This window comes from Megalops cyprinoides, chromosome 10 (assembly GCF_013368585.1).
Source record: "Megalops cyprinoides isolate fMegCyp1 chromosome 10, fMegCyp1.pri, whole genome shotgun sequence".
Lineage (NCBI taxonomy): Eukaryota > Metazoa > Chordata > Actinopteri > Elopiformes > Megalopidae > Megalops > Megalops cyprinoides.
This window is the reverse complement of record NC_050592.1, coordinates 16,939,071-16,962,546: the sequence shown is the minus strand read 5'-3', so window position 1 is coordinate 16,962,546 and position 23,476 is coordinate 16,939,071. Positions and strand designations below refer to the sequence as shown.

Sequence of the window (23,476 nt, the reverse complement as noted above, 5' to 3'; positions counted from 1 at the left end):
TCAAACTCACACACACAGACACACACACACACACACACACACACACACACATACACACATATATACTCCCACACACTCTTTCCCTCCACAATCATATGCCTCACTGTAAACCTTTCGACTGCCAACCCCTTCTACAGGTCTGCCTGGATCCGTTCCCAGGCGGAGAGCCCCTGTTCACGGCTGTGACACCCTCTGCGCCTGGCCGCCCCAGTCTGGGATGGATCTGTGTTTGCTCTGCAGCGGGGCCTGTTTGTTTAACTGTGTGGTCTACTTAGAGCTGGTGAGTGAGTGTTTCTGGATGGCTGGGATGTGCAAGATGAGAGGAGCTGACACAAGGTGAGCCTGTTTCCCTCCTCTTCAACAACCCCACCCCCAAGACTACCCTACTCCTGGATCTCCCTCTCTGGGCATCTTCAAGGGATTGGGGGGGGGGGGCAAAGAAAAACACAAACTCACAAGAGCCAAAACTTTGGCCGCAGTTTTGATCTGTGGAAAACTGCCCTAAGTACTGCTTCGATCTTAGACTAAATAAAAACCGACGTCTGCCCCAGCTTAATAACTTTGTTTGCTTTTTAATGCAGCAAAAATAACACTGGGGAAGAAGACGTTTCAGATGTGAAATGTGGTTGCTGGACACTGTCAGAGCGCTGCCAGTGTGGCACTGAGGACACTCTAATTAAGAAGGATGCCTCTCCCTTACCAGCCAAGAAAAATCTGAACTGGCATTTCTTTTCTCTTTTTTTGCTCAGATTGTCACACTTACATGAAAAGATGAATGTGGTGTCTAGGGGGAAACCTTGCTTTCTTAAAATTAAAAAAATAAAGTAGTAGTATAGTACAATATTGTTTTTATAGTATAATAGTGTTTTTCTACAGTCCTACATATAGATGTAAGTTTTCTTCAAGGAGTACATGAATAGTGAAAAAACAACATTAATAAATTGTTGAAAGTCTCAAACCATTAAGCAACATGAAAAAACAAATGGAGTCTACAGAGAACATGGTGTCATGGTCTGGTAAAATGGCATCCTATCAGACAAAACTAATTATAATTGTGCCCAGACTCAACAACATATCTGGACATACTGTGGTAATTATTAAACACTCTGAGCACTTTTAGCAACCAGTTGAAAGTGATAATGATAGTACAAGTACCCATCTGAGTGTGGGTTACTGTGATGACAATCATTAATGAATTACACTAATTGAATCAAGAATGTGTAGAATTGTTTCCCACAGAGTAACTTGATACAAGGGATCAGACACAAGGTAGTTTATCCAATGCCAGTAATTCTGTTAGAATGCTACAAAAAACATTTTCGGCAAACACACCTGACTGAGAGGCAACAGTGTTTCACCACGTTGTGCTCCATTTAGACATGTGTCTGAGTGAAGTACATCATTGCAAGGCCTGAAGCCTAACCCCAGATCTACCCCCACCATCACCAGCCCCCACCTTACCACAAACCAAACCCTACTCTGTTATGGAAAAGGTTTGAAACAATGTTCACTTACATAGCCATTACACAGTACTTCAAAAGAGCACAAAAAGACCAAGTCTGCAAGTATCATATTGCTTGGTTCATCTTTTACATGAGCAGTGCCCTGTCTCCCCTCACAGTGCAATGAGTGCCTGAGGGTGGCGTTGTGGGCGCTGCTTCAGATAGAGAGAGAGACACAGAGAGAGAGACAGAGAGAGAGAGAGAGCTAGGAGCCTGTCTCTCCCCTAATCAGTTCAGGGTTTGGTCGTGAGAGTATGACAGTTTAACGCTGTGTACCCTCACCCGGAGCCGAGGTCGGCCGCAGCTCTCAGCTGCGCAGGCCCTTCGCCCGGGCCGACACTGAGCCCAACGCGTAGGCTGTGAACAAAGCCTGGCTGGCATAGTGAACAGAGTCCTATTCCTGGCCCGTGGGCAACTCTCCCAGCCGCGCCCCGGAGAGCCCGTTCAGGATGGAAAATGAGGTACAGCCTGTCTGGAACAGTCTCTACATACAAGTGCCTATATAACCCCTCCCCCCCTTTTTAAATAAAACCCTAGCGATCCACAGTGGGTTCTGGAGGGTTTGTCATACAACTGCGAAGGAAAGTGCTCCCGAACAGACCATACGCTCAATGACAAAGCTGCAAGTTCAAGGTTTAATAATTTTGGCACACCCGAATCTTGAATTTTACACTTACATTTGAAAAGTGCTATTCAGGTAACATACATAGTTTTATAGCAATACGTAGAGTTGACACTAGGTGAAGATACAGATTACCATTAATTTATGATCATTTTAGTATGGCTACCATGATCAATACATTGGTTCAATAAGTGTATTATTTAAAGGTTTTGAAAGTGATTTATCTCGATAAACAAAGAATTTCTTAAAGACCACTGATGTGTCTTTATTAGTCATATATACTAATGCTATATAGGGTATTCCTATAACGCAACATAATTTTTTACTATAATTATTTTTGTCTCAATAAAGGCTAATATGCAATGGTTTATGGTGTATTTTCACCTAAAATACTTGTTATGGTCTCATCATTTCATCAATGTTGTTTCAGCTTGAAGCCTTTGATAATACTGTGCAATGAAATAATACATCAAATCTCCTGTGCAAAACCATAATCTCACTTATGAAAGTGAACCAGATAATTATTAGGGCAATATATTGATGGCATGAAGTCATGTAAAAGAATGAGATTTAATTATTGTCCTGCATGGAGTGGTGTTAGACTTGCTATTGACAGTAGTTTAAAGTTAGCTTTTGAAGAGTATGCAGTGAAAACCATGAGCAAAACACATGGTGACTTGGCATGGGTCAGAGTAGCTTCCACTGGAAAACATGAAGATGGGAATCAAAACCTAAAAAATACCGTAAATAAGGCTCAATACAGAAAAATAATATAGTGTTTCTGCAGCTGCTCATGCAAAAGAAGTAAGATTTTTTTAAAAATTCTGACAAGAAAGAAATGTGACAATTATGAATCTATTTCAATGATTTCTTTGTCTCCCTCTCTCTCCCTCTCACTCCCCCTCTCTGCTCTCTTTCCTTGCTCTCTCCCACCCCCTTCCTCCCCTCCCCCCCTGCTCCAGATGCTGTCAGTCAGTCTAGCCCGTGTCCAGGGCTCCATATCTTTAACAAGCTGCACATTCATGATTCCCAGTGGGAGAGACAGCCAGCTGGCTGGGATACGAGTCCTGGGTCCAGACCAGTGAAAGACATCATCCCCCCCTCCCCGCCCCTCTCCCCTCTCCCTCTATCCAGAGAAACCACCCTCCCTATACACACACAAAACTACAGTGTACTGCCTGAGCATCACCCACCTTGCCATACCACAGCTTCAGCATGCTATAGCACTGTAGCTCTGACCACAGCTAAGAACTACAAAGACCATGACACCCAGCATTCACAGGTGATCTGGCCCTTGGTGTATCATAACATGTGCCCTGGTCCTGTACAAAGCCAGGAACAGAACTGCTATGTGACAGACAATTGAAAGACTTAACACTAATTAACATTTAAACTAGAACCTTGGTGAAAGTCATAAAGGAGATGGGTGGCATGTCTGTCCACAAATATTAAGACTTTAATATATAGTCAGCACAAGGCTTTATATCCTACAAACATAGAGGCAGGCGGGACTACACTGTGAGACTGGTGGCCCTCTTAACATGAAAGTGCAAGTTTTGTCTAGTAAAATTACAGCAATGTCAATCAGTACAATAATCCAAGAGTACATTGGCCAAATCATACAGAATAGTACAGTACAACCATGTATAGTATGGTATGGTAAAGGATCAAGTTGTGTGGTGTTGTGTAGCAATAATGAAGGGATGCATAGAAATATCTAAAGCAGTGGAAGATGTGATCCGAAGATCAAAATCATGTTGACGATTAATGCAACAGTTCTTGTCACACCTGTGCTTTGTTGCAATGCCCTTCTCCATGTTCATTTTCTATTCCAGGCTACCACTTGGCTTTATGTTTAGAATGTTCAGATGCCTAAACCCATTCAGACCTCTGTTTGTGTAGAGGAGAGATGTTTGAGGAACAAAATGATCTTATCAATCCTTACTCTACAGTGTAGCCTGAGGAACTCCCATCACTGTTTGGTAACATTATCCCCTTCATGTGTTTGGAAAGCCCACCTTCCCAAAGGTAACCCTGTCACAGATATGAGGTTTAACAGGGCAGAAAAAGAGCAGTACAGCATTACTAGCAGGAGACACAATAACACAGCTAAACTGTGGACAACTCAAGCATGCAGTATGAAATAATAATGTTAGTGGTGTTTCAAGGTTTTGGTTTGTAATCTGAAGGTTGCGGGTTCAGTTCAGCTGGAGCAATGCCCCTTGTATGTCTAAGCAAGGTGCTTAACCGAAATTGCTTCAGTAAATGCCCAGCTGTATAGATGGATAAAAAGATCACAAATATGTTAAGCATGTACAGTATGTCACTCTGGATAATGATGTCTAATAAGCCAATAAACAGTGTAATATCACCACAGTAGTGAAATCACAAGATAGATGGATTGAGAACTGACTCAATGGACAGAACACATTTGAAATAGTGAATTGTATTAAGCAATGGCATTGGTATGCATTCATATTCATGTGAATGAAGTAATCCATCCAGTTCACTTTAATCAAATGAAAAATAATTAATTGCATTTAGCTCAGTGGGATCTTAAGACAACTCTTTCCTATGAAAATGTTATTTTAATAGTCAAATGCCAATTTAAATTCATTTCTATTTTTAAAATTCCCTCTCGGCAAGCCCAAAACCATTTCTAAACGCAGCCGCTTCCAGCTGCAGGCAGTAATCATCCTCACTTGCTGAACTTAGCTTTCTTTTAAGCGTACATCCGAGGATTAGACAATGTAGGCTGCAGTGGCACCTTCTTCCGAGCTGTCAACTTGTCAATCAGCACATCGATGTGAGGTCCACCCCTGAGAAAGGGCCAATCACTTGCTGCAGCAGCAGCAGCAAACCTCCCCCTCCCCCCCCCCCCCCGTTGTCTGGGAAGCTAAATAACGTGTTCCAAGTGTGGGTGAGCAGGGTGTCTGGAGCTGGGTCTGCTTGGAGTGCTGCCAGACAGTGGGTGGGGCACGGGGAGGGGAGTGGGGGGGAGGAAATCGCACCAAGTCCCTCCCCTTTACAAAGTCAGCCCAGAGGGTATTCATTTATCACACATTTTGATAGTCTTCCAGCTGGCAGAGACAGTGCTATCTGTTTATTAATTCAATTACTCCGGCTTATTTATCAGCAGAGGCCCCAGTGAGTCACAGCAGGTCAGAATGCCAGAGGTTACACAGCTACACAACCCAAGAGACTATAGTCACACAATGTACTATTACTTGAGAGCAAAGTCACACAACACACAGGGAGAGAGTGAAGTCAAACACGATGCCAAGACAGGACCGACATGGTAAAGTTAGACAACTGCTCGATGAAAAGGCCAAGTTGCACAACTTACATCTACAGAACCAACAGATTAATGTAACACACCATGCAGCTAAACAACCATGGAAAAAATTACACAACATGTGCCTAAACAACACACACTTTAAGGTTATATGCCCTTCAGCTACATATCCAGACAGTGAAGTTACACATTCAACTACACCACCGGACATAGCAGCTACGCAACATCTAGGAGGCTTTCAGAGAAATATGCCTGCAGTGTTTCTTCCACACAGTCAAAGTCCAGGTGATCCCAGGCAGTGGCTCACATACTCAGGTCCATAACCTAACACTTACCCCAAAGCAAACTGGATAACACCATACAGAAAAGAACCCAGCATAATAACAGCAACCAAGTATCACAGACGTGAACAAGAGACATTCACTCCAGTGTCAACGAGTGGACATTTTTTTGTTGAGTTACATTGTCAAATATCAATAGATAAATATATAAATACATTCTGTATATTGGGCAGCACAATAATAAAGATGATGGCACTTCCCCCTTGAAACTTCAGACACATGGGTTTGAATCTGCCATTCATTCATGGGCACTAAATATCCACGCCAACATCGACCCATTGACTTTGGGACAAATTTCTGCTATGACATCAAACTGGCCACTGCACATTGGAGATTAGAAAGGATAAGTGTACAAACAGTAACAAAGTGCTGTAACTAAAATCATCTTTCCATGCCAAAACCACAAAGGCAGCTCCCTCTCTGAGTTATACTGAAGAGTAAATTCATATCTTATTCGCAATTATGATAAGCACGATACGCTGTCTCATACATTTTATTACAATACATCGGATTGCTTTTTAGCTCTTTAAACTGTAGCAGGTCTTGACGTGCATGTTGTTAAAACAGGCAATTACAGTTGTGACCATTTCAAAATAAATATACAGCTACTTTCTCTTAAACAGTGTTTTGACTTTTAAAATACAATATATTATCCTTGGATGAAAAACACAACTTTTCGTCAAAGTTAAACTAGTCATCAAAGCTGAAAACCAAAGTGCGATATCTAAAACCTCAGATGAAAGAGAAAGAGAGAGAGAGATGGAGAAGCAGCCTCACCTTCACAAGGCTTCAGGTGTCAGGCCTGAAGGGAAAATTTGCAGGAGGAGCACTCCTCACCACCCTGAAAGGTGCCATCCGACACAGACCAACCCCTCATTCCAGCTCTGCACCAACCCATCTTATTTGCTCCAGGCTGGAACCACAGTGACGTAAAGCGCTTTTCGGACTGACGACCAGATTCTCCGAGACTCGCTCCGCTGTATTTACACAACACCTCCAGCCCCCCGACAATGACAGGTTTCCAGACAGACGTGTGCGTTCACGGGACCGCGCTCATCATGGGGTCTGAGCCCCCACCTGCTCTAACCTCTAATAACACACACCTTTCTCTAATTGCACTGCCAATGGTATGGAAAACAATCATTAGGCCGGTGCAGGTGTTAGCCAGTGACGTCAGCACTCTGCATGCAGACCGCAGCACCTTGGTCAGGAAAGTCTGCCTCCTGACAATGTCTGTGCGACCTGCTCTCCCCGACACATATGGTCTCCTCAGAAGGAGTCGCACTCATTAAACATGAGTCCACGATGTAACCAGAGTTCTGCCAGACACCAACGCAGGATCGAAACGTTTAAGGCCAGTGTCAATGTAAGTTAAATGTACTATGTGCATCTGTAAGAGACTACACATAGATAATGATCAGCTTAGAGCCCCACAAGTCTAGCAATGAGTACTGACCCAACGTCCTAAGCCACGTTATTACTGACCTTTAATAACCACTCATTTTCAGGCACTGCCAAGCCTTTCCTCCCAGCTCACCGTTTGATTCTGAATGATTGTGTTATATGAGATTACAGCATTTCCTAGTGATTGTAAATGGTGGTGTAGCCACATTTCTTTCTTTTTCAGTGATATAATGTTGTTGTATTATGTTAGTAGTTCTGTATGTGAGGACAGAATCATTCCCGATCAAAGGAGTATGTTAAAAGTGATTTAAACAAGCTGTTGTCACAAAGATTTTCTTTGTTGAAATGCATTAGAGAATATATTTACTTTTGCATCCCCCCTCTCACACACACACACCCACACACACACACACACACATAAAGACACTCCCCTGAGATGCTGATCCCATTAACTCCAACACCAGCCGAACAGCGGTCTCCTATCATAGACTAGATTGTACTGTACAGCAGGTCATTACTTACATTTACCTTTCTGTCCTCAAATTCGTATTTCCACAATTTTTTGGAGAAACTAAAAGAATAAGGAACAGAGAGGCTGGTGCCTGGTCTCATGCTGGTGACAGAACGCTCCCCTAGGAATCAAGTGGAATTAAAACTCAGCTCTGTTCCTGTGGAATTATTTAGTGCTGGGAACTTTGTGAGTCCCTGACTGACACTGCAGCCTCTGTGGCATGTTTTGCATGTGTGCGCGTGCGTGATCGTGCCTACATGGAGTTTGTAATTGCCAAATAAATTGAGGCAGTAAACTTTCCTGGCAGTGCTGCTTGTGGGCCCCCGTCCCCTCAGAGTGGGATACTATCTGCTGCGGAGGGTGGAGTGGGGGTGGGGTGGGGGGTCCTCATTAGCCCCCCTGCCACACTCTGAGAGGGTCTCACTTGCCCTCCTCCCTTCCCATCACAGCGGTGCCTACTCCACACGCCCCGAAACTCCACATCCACCATTAGCTCACTTTATTAGATCTCCCCGTCGCCCTGAGAGGCAGTAAGCCCTGCCAGCCAGCCCAACCCCCCTTTCCCCTGCACACACCCCCCCCCCCTTCCTCCCAGGGCGGACGGCTGTAAAATTGATTTCTTATGGGAGAGTTCTGTACATGTTCTATAGCTGCACTGTTTCTCCATAGGAACGACGGTTCTGGGATTTGACCTGCCCGATTCTGCCGGACTGGGCTCTATGGTTCTGATCAGCAGAGCCACACCAGCATTCGCACGCAAAGACGTCCTGGGAGTACTCCACCTCTTTTGCTGCAGCACTTGGCAGGCCTAACTCATCCCTGTTACACTCATGGATTACAGGGTTCATGAGGCCTCGCTATCCCATGATTACACTTTACCTGAGGCTGTTTAACTTGTGTGTCTTTCACTTGGTAAGCTAAGTTTGTAAAGAAAGGAAATCAAAAGAGTTAGTCCATCAAATCTGTTGATGCCACTGAACTATTTTCTCTCCTGGCCCAACACTGGGACAGGAGATGCAAGTGTATTGCTTATGCTGATTTTAAAGTTGATCTACAGATGACCTTATAGGCTGCTAACATTGGGTTTGAAAAACCCTCTGATCCACCAAAATACACAGAGTTGGATTATTCTGTGTTCCCTGTACTTGCAACAGCCTCCAGGTTTGTGAGATTTAGTTTCAGGTGTTCCTTGAATAATACAACACTTTCACAGACTGTCTGGCAGTTACAGTATCTGAAGGTTTAAGAGGGGGTGGGGCTGTATTTCTTTTGCCACCAAATTCTGGCTTCATTCAGGGCAGACTTCATTTTGTTGGTGATCATTACCCTCTGTATTGAATTACATTACAGCTTTGTCCTCCATACATCCATATTACCAAGTATTACATTGTATAATAATTGTAAACTTAATGTACTCAGAATGTGATTTTCATTGATACTAAAATTACAGTAAAATGAACAGGGCTAAGAATGACAATGTAGGATGACATGAATGAATTTACAGGATGAGATACTGTTGAAATGTCAAGAGGACACACTGTCTACATCTTGTTACAGCATTGCAATGTTAAGATGTTAGCGTGCTGTTTACAATAAATTGAAAAGCCTTAACACGAGAACCAGGGAAGTGATACAGATACTGCTACAATATCTAAGAACATTTGTTGAGATGTGAGGTTGTCAATGCATTACTTACAGCTATAGAAATTGAGTCAGAATTAACCTGTTGCTGAGATGTAATTAACATAGAGGTAAGAAGCTAAAATGCTGCTACGATGTTGTTAAGAAGTTGAGCTTCCACGCACACTAAGCTGGTGAGCCCAAGGGTCAGGACCTCTTTGCTGAGGTGGTCTCAGTACAAGAGGTTTCAGACCGTAGTTGTACTAAAGTCCATGTTCTGAGTTAACGACCCATGTGGATGTCTACTGATCCATCAAGGGTGAAGTTCCGGGGCAAGCTGTGGTTGGACAGACTGTGTCATCTGATAATCCCCACCGGTTTACCCAAGTCTGGACTTCCAGAGACCCTATCCTTTGTCAGTCCGTGAACCATAACCAAATAGCATCAATGCACACGCCTTCATCACTACAGCTACAAAAACAGGGTCTAATCCAAAGACAAACACATGCTCCACGAGCTCTGGAGTCTTTCCACTCTGCTACAGAGTATAGACAGAGCCAGCCCTCCACACGAAAAGCAAACCCAACCTTCCTAATTCAGCCATGTGAACCACTGACATAAATGTCTATCTCCTCTACATTGTCCTTTTCAGCAAGAATTATGACAGATCCATTTTAAAACAAATTCAGATGTCTACCTTGATGTATGCCAGTCTCAATCACAGTGGAATGTGTTTAAAACTTGAAACAAGAAAGCTTCCTAATAGCTACACTATACATGTATGCAATAAAGCTCTGTGCAATATTCTTGACAAAGTCATTATTTTCCATCACTTTAAAAACAAGCTACCCATTAAGATTTTTCATCATTTTAGCATGGATAGAAGTGAGAATGGTATCATGGAAACAAAAGAATCTCACAGTTTAATTCAATGGTACTGAGCAAGTAAATGACAAAGCTTACTCTAAATCATGCCACACCAGTAATAATGACGATCTTACAATAAAGGAGTACCACAGGGCACTGTGATGCAATTGCTTTTTGTGCTCCTTTACACTGGCAATGCTAGCCATTCACTTGAGAGTGGACATCAACAAGACCCTTTTTAAAATTCATTTATGTATAATTGTTTCATGTAATGTTACTTCAAATGCTCACCTAACTTGAAAATGTACTATCAAAGCCATAGAAATCATAGTTAGTTACACTAGGCAATCAAATGCTGTTCACTTTCCATCTGCTTAAGGCTAGACATACCCAGGAGTAACATTTAAATGGCAGTACCATGGTAATGGGCTTTTAAGCTTAACTGGCACAAATACAGAAATAGGGCTATTTTGGTCAGTGTTGCTACCTTTGGCAGCAAATTCCAAAGTGGCTGGAAGACCTGATATATGGTTTTATGTATAACTATGCAACACAATCTGTGTTTCGTTTAGATTTAGAGTCACAATAAATGTTTCTGCCGGCATTACAGTATGTCTGCATGAGACAAAGGGGAGCATACTGAGGTCAATCACACCTCTCATAAAAGACAGTCAGATTCACTTTATTGGAGTGAATCTCACTGCAGTGGAAAATCTGAACATGGGTATAATTGACCTGAAATTGAAAAAAAAAGCAAAGAAAAAAGTCAGTCCAGTACCTTATGTTGATCTCTCAGATCTGTGACTCCTCCTTGTTGGGGCTGTTCAGGAGGAAAGGTCATATGTCCCCAGTACCCCAGAGGTGCAAAGCATACTAATGTCTCCGTAACCTCTAAGAAATCGAAATTGTCTGTTTTATACCCTGCTGTGTAAGTCTTGTACTACCATGTTAACTCCCTTTTAACCTTCTATTATGTGAAAGAGTGACTGACTCTTTAACTCTGATGCACCGGAGGACTCTGTGCCCTTAACCCTCTCTGGAGTTTTAAGGCAACATCTCGACGGCTGGTGGAATCTTGCACTGCAGCCTTCAGATTCAGCTGCGCTCTGAGCTCACCGTCCTTCTCCAATGACATCACCCGCCGACAATGCCACCATTCATACACATGTTGTGGAAACTTGCTTACAAAAGCTGCATTTAGAGCCCATTAATAAGAGCTGCTCCTCCACATTTAATCTGAGTCACTCCTATGTAAGTATGCAGGTGGGAAATAAAGGGAACCTAACCACAAGAATTTACACCTTCAACAACAGTAAAAACAGTACCACTTCCTACACAAGTGCAGATTTCATTCATGCCAGGATGATTACTTCTTCAAATATCTACACTGCACCATTGGTTACATTTACCCAGGGACAAACAAATGAATGCAGAATGCTGAATCTTCAAATTTTGATAAACATCTCATCAATTTTTCAAAGATGGTTCAAATAATTACTACAGTAAAATGTATTAATCCACTTTAGGGACTAAGGTGTACTTTCTAAGAGTTATGCTTCAAGTAGGTTCAATTATTCAAACTACTCTAAATCGCAAAAGCTTTATTTTTATTTTATTCTATTTATTTTTCTTGAACATAGAGGCACATGTAGGTGTTCAAAAGCCAGTTATTATTTTCTAAAATTCAGTATTTATTCAGAAAAAAGTGCAGAGGCGTGAAGATGTGCTCTTCTTCTTTTCATAGGTTCACTTTATCTTACTTTATCTTGCTTTGATGGTGAGTAACACTGTCAAATGTTGCTTTCAGAATTGTTTCTTTTTTCATCCTCAAGTAAAAAGGAGTACATTTACAGCGTGCCAAGAATTATGTCATTCAGTCGAACTGTGCCAGCGCAAGAGCCAGTGGAGCGGCAGTGTAGGAACATATACTATTGTTTACCTCATAAAAAACTCAGCACCTACTCTGACGCTTAGCGACACGTTCATTGTCCCTAGTAACAATGTAAACAATAGATAATTACCCAGATAACAAATAACACATTCTCATACATACAGGTTCACACGAGCGTCGATACAGGCTCATTTAAACCTCATTTGGAGTAATGACCAAACCACCAAACGCCAAACAAAAACACTGATAACGCTCTCTCCTAAAACATATCACAAGCAGCCAGACACTTTGAAGATGGAAAGCCTTTGAAATTCTACCTGCTCAGATTTCCATCCTTAAGTTGGCCCATGAGGTGGTATCTTCTTGGATTTGATAGGAAAGAGAGATTGGGGTTCCCTCACTTCAGAATCAAAGTGAAAGTCTTTCATCGTGCAAAAGAAAGGAATGGAATCAAACGGTGGAAAAAAATAGCTGTTATCTGAAACTTTCCAGGACTACAAATGCTCAGTGATGGGCCAGCAGAGACTCAGGTATACTCTGTGTAACACACACACACACACACACACACACATACACACACACACAGAGGCTTGTTTGGATTGTCACGGGCTCACTGCGTGTGTACGCCACATGTTTGTGCTGTGAGGTACGGGTGAGAGAGTGACGCACTCATAGGACTGGGCTCTGAATATGAGCGCCCAGAGAGAGCTGGGGAGAGCACGGCTTCCTTTGTGATGTAATGCTCAGAGCTGTGTGGAACTTGGCACACGCGCTACACCATTGCCCTCGCCCTGGGAGAGAAAGCCTACTCCCTCACCCCAGCATACAACAACACGACGATACACACAACTCCCTCACCCCAGCACAAAACAACACAATAATGCACACAACTCCCTCACCCCAGCACAAAACGACACAATAATGCACACAACTCCTTCACCCCAGCACAAAACAACACAATGATACACACACTCTCATCCCAACACAAAAACAGCACTCAACTTCATCACCCCAACAAAACACCCAATAATACACTCCACAACCTAAAAACACACTCCTTTTGTCCTTATCCCCCATACAACAAAACACACATCAAACAATGCTCACTCCCTAACACTCAACACTCTCACAAAACATACAACACTCTCTTTCCAACACATAACACCACAAAATATCCTCTATCATGTATGCAATGGCTCCAAACACACTCCTCCACACCATGACACAAAACTCCCTAACCCCAGGAGAAACCAACACACAGTATTCAATCTATCACATGCAACAACATATGACACACACAGCTCCTAGCTCCAAAACAAAACAACAAACAACACTCTATCCCCACGTATAAAAATAAAAAACACACAGCCTTCCACCTCTGACTCTCAATAACACACATCCTATAAGTACAACAGTAAACACAACCGAGTTGTCCTTACATAATGACATACTACACCCTATACCAGCATAAACACTACAATCGAACTATACGCTATCACCCGCATGTAACAGCACACCACTCCCTACATCCCACACACAACTCCATGACAACGCACCCTCCCATCAACTCACATGCAATTCTGAGTCCTGCACGAGGGCCACAAGGAGTAGAGAGCCAGTCAGCTAGGACCACAGTAATGGTTTGGGTTGCAAAGCATCCTCTGATGACAAATGTTCTTGAGAGATACTTTGATAGCAGCTGCCACAGGGGACAAGGCAACTGCGCTGCTCATTAACTATTTACATCAGATACAGCACTTATAGCAGGACCATCTCCACAAAATCAATCACTGTTCATTAGTGCGCTGTATACATATGCTCCCCAACAGGCTCCCGGCTGGAGTGAAAGGGTTAACTTCAGTGGCGACCTGTCCTGACTCCGACTGTACAGCACGACCGGCACAGGAAGCCGGGCTGAGGAAAAACACAACCCGTCTTTTCATGTTTCGCTTCTCCAAGGAAACTCAGGGGCGGTGAGTGGGGGGAGAACGTGAAAAATGGAAAATGAAAAGTCCCGTCCATGTCACCCGGTGCAGGCCAGAGCCCGGCGGGGTATGGGGTTACGTCCGGAGATTTCCCATTTGCAGAAAGTCAACATCTTGGAGTAATGCGATTAGGGCCAGAGCTGAGCCACGCTGCCGTGCACACATGGGGCTGATCAGCGCGTGGTTATATGATAGCGTCCCGCTATTTATCCACCTCGGATGGGCGCGGATATTACAGGGCTGCTTGACATTTGTGAAACTGGGCCTGAGATTGTCATGGATAAGACAATTAAGGCCTTTATTTTTTTCCTGTAATCTTTGGATTCCATTAGTATACAGTACATAAAAAATGATCAGTACATTGATATAAAATAAAATATGTGTGTAGATTCTGTTGTGACTATATATGTATATACATGTACAGCCACAACAGAAACTACACAAACATTTTATTGTACATTTTCTAATACAATCCCAATGTAGTGCAGAAATTTAGCAGTGGCGATCATTACAATAGGCTGATGAAAAGCTTTCAAAATGCTGGATATTCAGGCTGTGGCAGAGGCCAGGCTCATAGTCCAGCTGCCCAGGTGTTGCACTGACAGTTTAACTTTTCGGGCTTTCATTTCTCCACCGACGATGGACAAGGCAGTGGCTGTAGCTACATAAACATGTGCCATTTCACTCTCATCCCAACCAAAACCCTGGCCACTGACACTGGAAAATCTGGGCAATACTGTGGGTACCCAAAAAAAAACACCTCAAATAAACTGAAAACATCAGAAATGGGAGTTTTTTTGGACTAAATGCTCATCTTGTTATACATCTACATATAAGTTCACAAGGCTACAAAAAAGGAGAAAGAAATGTTCGGACGGGAGCCAAGGGATGGGTACTGAACATTAAACTAATAATGTGTCCTCCCCACCCGTGCACGTTACCATGGAAACCGGCAGAGGGACGAGAAGGACGACAAAGACTATCAATCTTGAGAGGGAGAGAGACAAGGGAGAGTTAAGTGCCCCGAGAATGCAGTCATCTCCCTCTGTCAGAGTCTGCCCTTCACCACAGCAATCGTTCACACAATGACCCCTGTCACCCGCCTCCCTGTCTCTCTGCCTCTCTCACCTGCTACTCAAGAGTAAAATTAGCAGTTTGTTTTATCATTTGTGCTGCTGGCCACAATACAAAACAGCCTAAGAATGCCAGTTTTATGCAGTGTGATTTTTCCATTTGGAAATGTGTATATGTCATACATGTTTTTTTTTTTATTTCCTCAACTTGCATCTGAAATACAAAACAATTAGATAGTACCAGGTTTAGCTGACTGAGTTCTGGTTAATGAGCAATTTAAATGCATCCCAATTTCTCCTCTGTACAACTGTGAAGGATCTGATATATTCACATTAAACAAAAAAGCAATTCCTTGAAATGCTACAGAAAATATGGGAATGGGATGAATGCCACCATTAAAAATTAAAAACTGATGCCAGTCAGGAAAGAAGCCACTTATGGAATCTTAAAATCAGTCCAGAGACAGAGAACTACAAAACAAAACTTGCATGTGTAGACATATTCTGAAATATTGAGACAGCCATTTTATCATTGTAGACAAGGTAAGCACCACATGTTATCAATTGTTTTCAGGCCAAATTTCAGGGCTAAAAAAACATCAGCAGGGAAACCTCCTGTGGTTTAGTGATTAGAGTATTGGACTCTGGGTTGGAGAATTGTGGGTTTGAATCCTTATGTGGCTCATCTGCTGTAGCCCATAAATTACATAATGACTAATATGTGATATGAACTACACATTGTTCTATCAAACTTAATGGAGAAAACTGATATCTTCATAATGAGCATCCAGGGTACAGTCACCACTACCTCCAGCAGAACTTGTCTCACTCGCTGTTGATGAACATGCCCAGGATGGATGACAGTGGCCATCGCAGAAATTGCAAAGGGGTATGTAAGGCAGCAAGAAAGCTGTCATCTGCATACTGATGGCAATTACCAGTCAGGAAGACCTTGTCACTGCAGTGCTTTCAAGCAGAATGATAACTAAAATAACCAAAAGGCTATAAGTTAAATTCAGAAACTGAGGGAAGATCTGTCCTGTCCTGTGCAGCTGAATGACAATGTAGTCTGAAGACAGAAAGAGGGAGCAAGGTTATCTGTCTGAAATTTAGACCATGTGAACTAAATACAAGGTGTTTAATCTCTCTAGTATCGTACTGTAACAATCACAGCTGGTGCTACATACCAACAGGTGACATCACTAAGATAGAACCTTGGCAGAGTTGGGAAGTCTGAACCTGTCGCTGCCTGTGGCTGGTCTGTGGAGACCAGCATCCAAATACAAAAAGGTCTGCCCTGATTCCCCCACCCACTTGTTTGCTACAATGCCCTCATACAAATGACATGCTGAATCATTCTGTGTGGAACATATTCTTTTGTATCTTAACTGGCTGTGGTAAATACAGCAAGATTGCCAGAAAGGATGGAAGATAAGGAGCAGACTGTGCGCTGAGCGCGACAGGGGGAACGTGGTGAAGCGCAGACCCCACACTTCTGTGAAATAAAACTCTGAGTTGAAACACTCTGGATGTCACTCGGCAGCTGTGCAGGAAGAGCCCCATCACACTGGGATCACATGTAATTGCTCTCTTTGACCTCTCAATAGGACAGCCTGTCTCAGGATGGCTGCGCCTGATTGACTGTGATGTCTGAGTGTGTGTGTGTGTGTGTGTGTGTGTGTGTGTGTGTGTGTGTGTGTGTGTGTGTGTGTGTGTGGGTGGGTTTGTGTGTGTGTGTGTGCGTGTGTGTGGGGGTGCGCACATATGTGAGCACGCAGAACTGGTGTGTATTTGTGTGCATGCATATGTACAAGTGCGTACATGTCTCTGTGTGTCTGTCAGTAGGGAGTAAGGTGTGAATATGTGACTGTGCCCTACATTAAATCTTCCCGCTTGCTCATTCATGTGAGAGACATCTGAGCACCGATGCTGGAGACTTTGCTGCTCGCTAGTGGTTTAGTGGTTCTGTGTCCATCATGCTGCTTATGTTGTTTTCTTTAGCTAAAGAGTGACTCAATGACATGTATGCCCACATCAAAAAGTCCCTTAGAGCTTTGCGTCAAGTTTGCTTTTCTATAAAGGAAAAAGAGCAGATGGCATGAAGACCAGATCCTGGTCTCCACACATGCCCATTTCTGTTTGTATAAAGGGTAACGTGGCACACTATTGACCAAAAGTTACAGACTAAAATCACAATGAAGAGAAAAGTAATTCTCTTAAAACACATGGTTCTGCCCGGGGGCTCATATACTATCTAGGAATTAGAACTGGAGGAAACACATGATTATATCAGAAATATTGCTAATACTTAGCACAGCAGGACTTTGCATTTTCTTAGAAATTCTGGAATAAGGTTTGGTCCCAGCATGGTCTGATACTCTATACACCCAACGATCATGAGTCATAACTAATCTAATCTGTGGCAGTCTAGTTGAACAGCTGTATAATCTAAATCGAACAATCATACAGTGGCATAATCTGCATTTGTACACTTGTACAGTAGTATAATCTAGAGCCATCAATGTGCAGCAGTCCAATTTTACAGTGCAATAATCTAAAAATGCCAATCGTACAGTGGTTTAATCCGCAGCCGTCCAGTTGTACAGTGCTATAATCTGAAATAGTAGTACTAGCAGCACGGACTCTCCGCTCTCTTTCCTGTCTCTGTGCTCTAACTGCCTGCTTTGTTCGGGATGAGGTCATCAGGAGTTTTTTCCCCTCGTGTTATACAAGTACTAACAAGTTGCAGGAACCACATTACATGTTCTATGCATTAAGATATACATCAGGCTCTCCATAGGCTTCCTTACCCAGACACATAAAGGACCCTTTATTCAAGCCAGAGTCTCCAGTGCTGCTCTGGCAGCTTGAGACTCAGCTTCCATTCAGGACTCAATGATGAAATGCCCACAGCTACTTCACTTCAGAGCACTGAGGCTTTTGGCTCTGCCCAGTGGAAAAGAGTGCTGTAACAAACCGAACAAGTGCATGTGTATGTACGTGTGTGTGTGTGTGTGTGTGTGTGTGTGTGTGTGTGTGTGTGTGTGTGTGTGTGCGCGTGCATATTTGCATAATGTGTGTGCACATACATATGTGTATCTTTGTGTACACATAAGTGTGAGCGTAATGCTTGCATTAATGTGTGCATGCATGGGTATATTAGCATGTGTACATGTGCATGTATGTGCATATGTTTTTTATATGTGCACAAGCGTGAGTATGTGTATATCTTGTGAAACTCACCATCTTAGCCTCTGAGTGCATGGAGGGAACGTGAGGGGAGGAGCAAGAGCTGCTGTGGGCGGGGCCTTGCATGCCCATCATACTGGAGCCCATGGACATCTGCCTCTCCATCTGAAGAAAGCAGCATGATCTTTTTTACACATGCTTCACTGGCAACAGACAAGGCACAATACTTTAGGCACATCATTTAATACATTATCAGTGGCTCAATAAAAATATTAGCATCCTTATCAATATGAAAAAAGGTAATTACATTTTTTATGAATCACAATAACATTTTTTACATTCTCATGTTCAGCAAGTGAAATGATCTGTGAGAAGCAATTGGTGGCCACTGGCCTGTATGGAATGAGGCAGGCCAGGCCCCTACTGAAACTAACAGGAAACCAGAGGGCTGGTGTGACATGTCTTTATATCCTGTTATTATCTAGCCATGCCTGAGATCTGCGGTATTAACTGCAATATAGATATCTTCTGCAAGCCATCTGACCAGAATGGTATCTGCAGGCGGGCAGGCTCCTGATCTTGAAATAGCAGAAGATAAAAATGACCTTTTAACTGCCTGTGTCCTGACCCCGTTTTTGACTGAATGTGGTTAACAGGTTTATATAAGGATCACCCTTTTTATTTGCTTATATTACCGCAGCATACCTCTCATAAAATAATTATAATAAAACAAGACTTTACATGACATTACATTATATTAAATCATTTATAATCATTAAAACATAGGAGAGATACTGGAGACTGGTCATAATTATCCTCTGCCATTCATATTTGGAATAAAATTTTAATGAGAAGTATGCAACTATCATAGAGGTGATGTGCACAAGATGCAGTGAAAAGTGAAAAGGAAGCACCTCCTGGTTGGTGTACATGCTATGCATAACTGCAAGGTGTTTAAGACCATCTTCAGGTCACAGTGAGAAACCTGAGTGTCACCTGTGACACATATATGTGTGTCCTCTAAGCGATCTATGAAAATATGACCTGATGTCCCCTGCAGATTCAGTGTGATAGACCTGAATATCAATACCAGGTCACTGTGAAAGACCTGAGAGTCACCTGCAAATCACCTGCTGCTAACACAATCTGTCTTTTCATATTTCTCAGAATCAGAGGTTGCCTGTGTGTAGTGACTAATACAGGGTGACTTGCACATGGCTAAGTGACCAATGAGAGAGGTCCTCAGTGTTCCAGGGGCCTGAGACCCATCGACCCTGTCAACTGGGACAGCTGAAACATGTTACTGTAGTCCCACGTCCATAGAGACCAGAGGGGAAAACACTGCACAGACCCTTAATTGCGCTAAGTGTATTTTGTATGAAAATATGGTCGGAACCTGCACCCCTTTCCTGGACTGTCAGTCTTCTGCAAAATACTGTCAGCGCTTAACTTAATAAACACTGAACATGTTCCCAATAAACACAGGCTGGCTTGTGTTACAGAGAGAACATGTGGCTTCATTAGGGACCTGGTGTGTGGAGCTTTTTTAGTGCTGCTATCACCCTCTCTTACACAATGCATTGCAATCCACCAGCTTAAAAGGCACCTAGGGCTGTTCTATGAAAAATAAAACTGTGGGAAAGTATTGGGACATACCAATCTTTCATAAATTAGACTTATAGGGGCTATTGACTTGATGTGTGCTTGGAATGACCAGCTGAACACTACCCCTGGGGTTCATAACATGAGTGGACTCATTCCCAAAAAATCTGAAGACAGTTTCAGGCTCTAGTGAAAAACTTGAGTGCTTCCTTTTCACTTTTCAATATATATAATAAATAATGGTAAATAACTGTCAAACTCAGTTCCTGGAGGTCCTTTTAAATCCAGTCTCTGCTCCAAATTTTTCAATTAGTCCAATCCTTTCTTAAATGTGGCTTTTTTGTTGAAATAATACAGCTTACATTTGTACGCATTTTCCATTTAACTAACTGGACCAATTAATCTTGGTTAATTGGTTACAGCAAAAACCAGCACAAACACCAGCCCTCCTGGAACTAAGATTCAGACCCATACTTTACATACAGTAACACTTACAAACTTAACTGCAGAAACCTTACAGTATTAGCAACATACAGAACTTCTTGAAGTGATTGTTTACTGTTCATTTCAGTAGTTCACTGTTTCAGTAAATGATAAAGAACCGTAAGAGTGAAAATACACAGGAAAGGTGACTGAGGGATTATGACAGATAGGTAGGTTGCTGCAAGTGCAAAAAGGGTAGCATCAGGGTACTCACGGGCATGAGAACAGCAGAGGACCCTGGCATTGTGGGGTCGGGCAGTGTGCCTGGCATGGAGGCGGGCAGCGGCTGTCTCTGTCTGTTCCGTAGGTGTAGTAACGAAGACAGCGATCCCGGTACAGGTCTGCAGGCACAGAGAGGGAGAGAAAGCGAAAGAGAGCAAGAGAGAGAGAGAGAGAGAGACAGAAAGTGAGCAATAACTCTGTTACTGACGCTCGGCACTGACCTTGTCTTCAGTGGCTTTAGAAAACTGAAGGCATTTTTTTTTATCACATTCACTGACCTCAGTTCCTTTCTGCCTCCATCACTTTTATTTGGCATCTTATATATTTTCACAAGACAAAGCTAAATGCTCCTGTCATGTTGAACAAGCACATATTTGTGTACGTAGAGCAGCACTTGCACTTCTTACTTTAGAATCATAAAGATTTGTTCCCTAAATGTTGGTAATAGCGGCAAGCTGGAGAGTTAGCCGGAATCAAACCTGCAGCCATAGGCTTGCAATCCCAGGTACTTAACAACTACAGCATACTACTGCTCCTGTTCTTTAATCAAATACAGTTTGTTTATGGTTAAAACACATTTGAGAAGGAGCTGAGGTTGAGCATTTGGTTCAGACTTGCTTACACACCAGGTTGGGATGCGATTGATATAATCTCTACATTGTGCAGTCCTGCTCCAGGCTTTTGTGCTCACCACACCACTCGCAGTTTGAGTAACTGCTCATGGGAGTCAGGTCCCAGTGGGAAAACACCCAGACCCAGGGAGTTCATGTAGCATCTCCTCTGGGTTTTAAACGCATAGTTTCATCTCTCTCAGGATAAGCCCTAATACCACAACACTGGCATTAGCAAAGGGTTGTGAGACAAGTTAACTCTCTTTCAGGAGCTTTTCCATCTCACACAGCGCTAAGAAAATAGTACATACTTCATACACCAATGATATCTCTTAATAAATATTACAAAAGAGTGTGTGTTCTGTATATTTATAGACATAATACATTTCAACATGATGTATGAACACAATTTTGCATGGCACATTGATCAATGTCAATCTCAAAGTGTAAGTAAAATATTGCCATTCATTTAGTCTTGATACTTCCAATTCCATTTGGAGAACTGAGCTAGAAATATCTTCATCCCAAAAACAAGTCGCGATTTGAATAAAAACTCAAACAAAACTGACAAGAGTTAATAAGTCAAAATAATTATGTTCATTCAACCTTCCTACCATATCGGGGTTTTGAGTAGAACCGTGAGAACACAGGACAGGAGGGGGTCTAGCACAGCTGGCTCCCTGCACCTGAACAAATACCTGTATTATTTTAGCCTGAATTTCTTAATTTACCCTGTGGACTGCAGATCACTGGCCACACTAGTCATTACAGACACAAACAGAGTCATGACAGACAAACACGAGGAGTCATTACAGCTCTGACATATTTTAATTTGGGTACCATTTCTGTTCAATGTGCTAGTTTATCACAATCAGGGTAATTCAACACCACACATGACACCGGCTGTTCAAATGAGCAGCATTCAGACAGCAAACGCACATCAACAAGGAGCGGACCGCACATGTGAATCTGACAGAAGAGGAACAAACTGCACAGCCAATAAAAACACGCATTACAAGAAACACGCAATGTGTTTGTCATGGAATAGTCCTTCCTTTTTCCTTTTTCCTTTTTGTGTCATTTTGAGAAACAATTTTGTCTGACTCCCCTACATGGGATAAATACAGAACATTTTTAATTGTATTGTATGTGTGTGTGTGTGTGAGTGTGTGTGTGTGCCTATGCGTATGTATGTCACTCTCTTTTTGCATTTACTATTACATTGTGTATTCATTGTGCATTTTCATATCATTTGCTTTTATTTTAATTTTATACAGTAGTGTCACTTCAGGAAATCTCTTTGTTTACACAACAGGGTAGCCCACGTACAGTACTTGTGCTGTTTTGATATTATTACCCTGTGTAATTTGACCCCTTGATTCTGTTTGTATCATTGCTCCTTCTCCATTTCACTTCATGCTTCATATGTTACAATTTTGAGGTACTTTTTTGTAATGAGCTCTGTGACAATTCCTCTAAAATAAAATGCTGTTCCTATATGAAGTGAAGCTCGTTTGATGGACTGAGGTAGCGATGTGCTGCTAATGATAACACACTATCACTCTACACGCTACCCACAACAGCTGAGCTCCACTGAGGCTTCCCTCAGTGTCAACCATACAGATGACTCCACACCCTGCTTTCATCCCGTTACATCGACCAGGCAGAGTAACACACCCCATAGCGCCGGTCCTCCAGCCACGAGAGGCTGGAAAAACACACTACAGCCTAATCACCTCTCAGGGCACATGGCCAGTGTAGTGCACACACTGTCGGCGATATAAAGGGATTTCTTGTCACTCATCCAGCAGAACAGCATATTAATGCACCCGGGACAGGAAAGGGAGTTAATGGCGGGCTAGCCCTGGCTGGGGGAGAAGAAAGAGGCCTTTGAAGCTGAGCAGGTTCCCTGTCCCCTCTGTCTGTCAACACACCTCACCTGCACTGCCAGCGGAAAAATCAACAACTGGAGCTGGCCAAAGGCGGCGGGTTCGGGGAGAAACTTTCCTCTTTCTCTCTTCCCCGTTCCCCCACAAAAATCGAGTCAAAATCCAGCTTGGAATTTCTGCTCTTTAAATATGACTTTTAACAAATGAATTCCGTAATCATGTGGCCTGTACGTTCTCTGACACAAGGTTTTGAGTGTGTGTATGTGTGTGTGTGCATGCCTGTGTGTGTGTGTGTGTGCACATGTGTCTCGGTATGTGTGTGTGTGTGTGTGTGTGTGTGTGTGTGTGTGTGTGGGTGTGTGCATGTGT

At 42.7% G+C, this 23,476-nt stretch overlaps 1 protein-coding gene across 2 annotated transcripts in view; it reads right to left on the bottom strand.

Moving 5' to 3' along the window:
- Positions 1-23,476, bottom strand: part of creb5b (cAMP responsive element binding protein 5b) — a 58,166-nt gene that overhangs the window by 7,251 nt on the left and 27,439 nt on the right. For both annotated transcript variants that reach the window (XM_036538968.1, XM_036538969.1), the window contains exons 6-7: positions 20,600-20,726; positions 18,355-18,465 (exon numbers count right to left, since the gene is read on the bottom strand). In XM_036538968.1, coding sequence (XP_036394861.1) covers positions 18,355-18,465; positions 20,600-20,726 — 238 coding nt within the window. The remainder of the gene's footprint in view (positions 1-18,354; positions 18,466-20,599; positions 20,727-23,476) is intronic.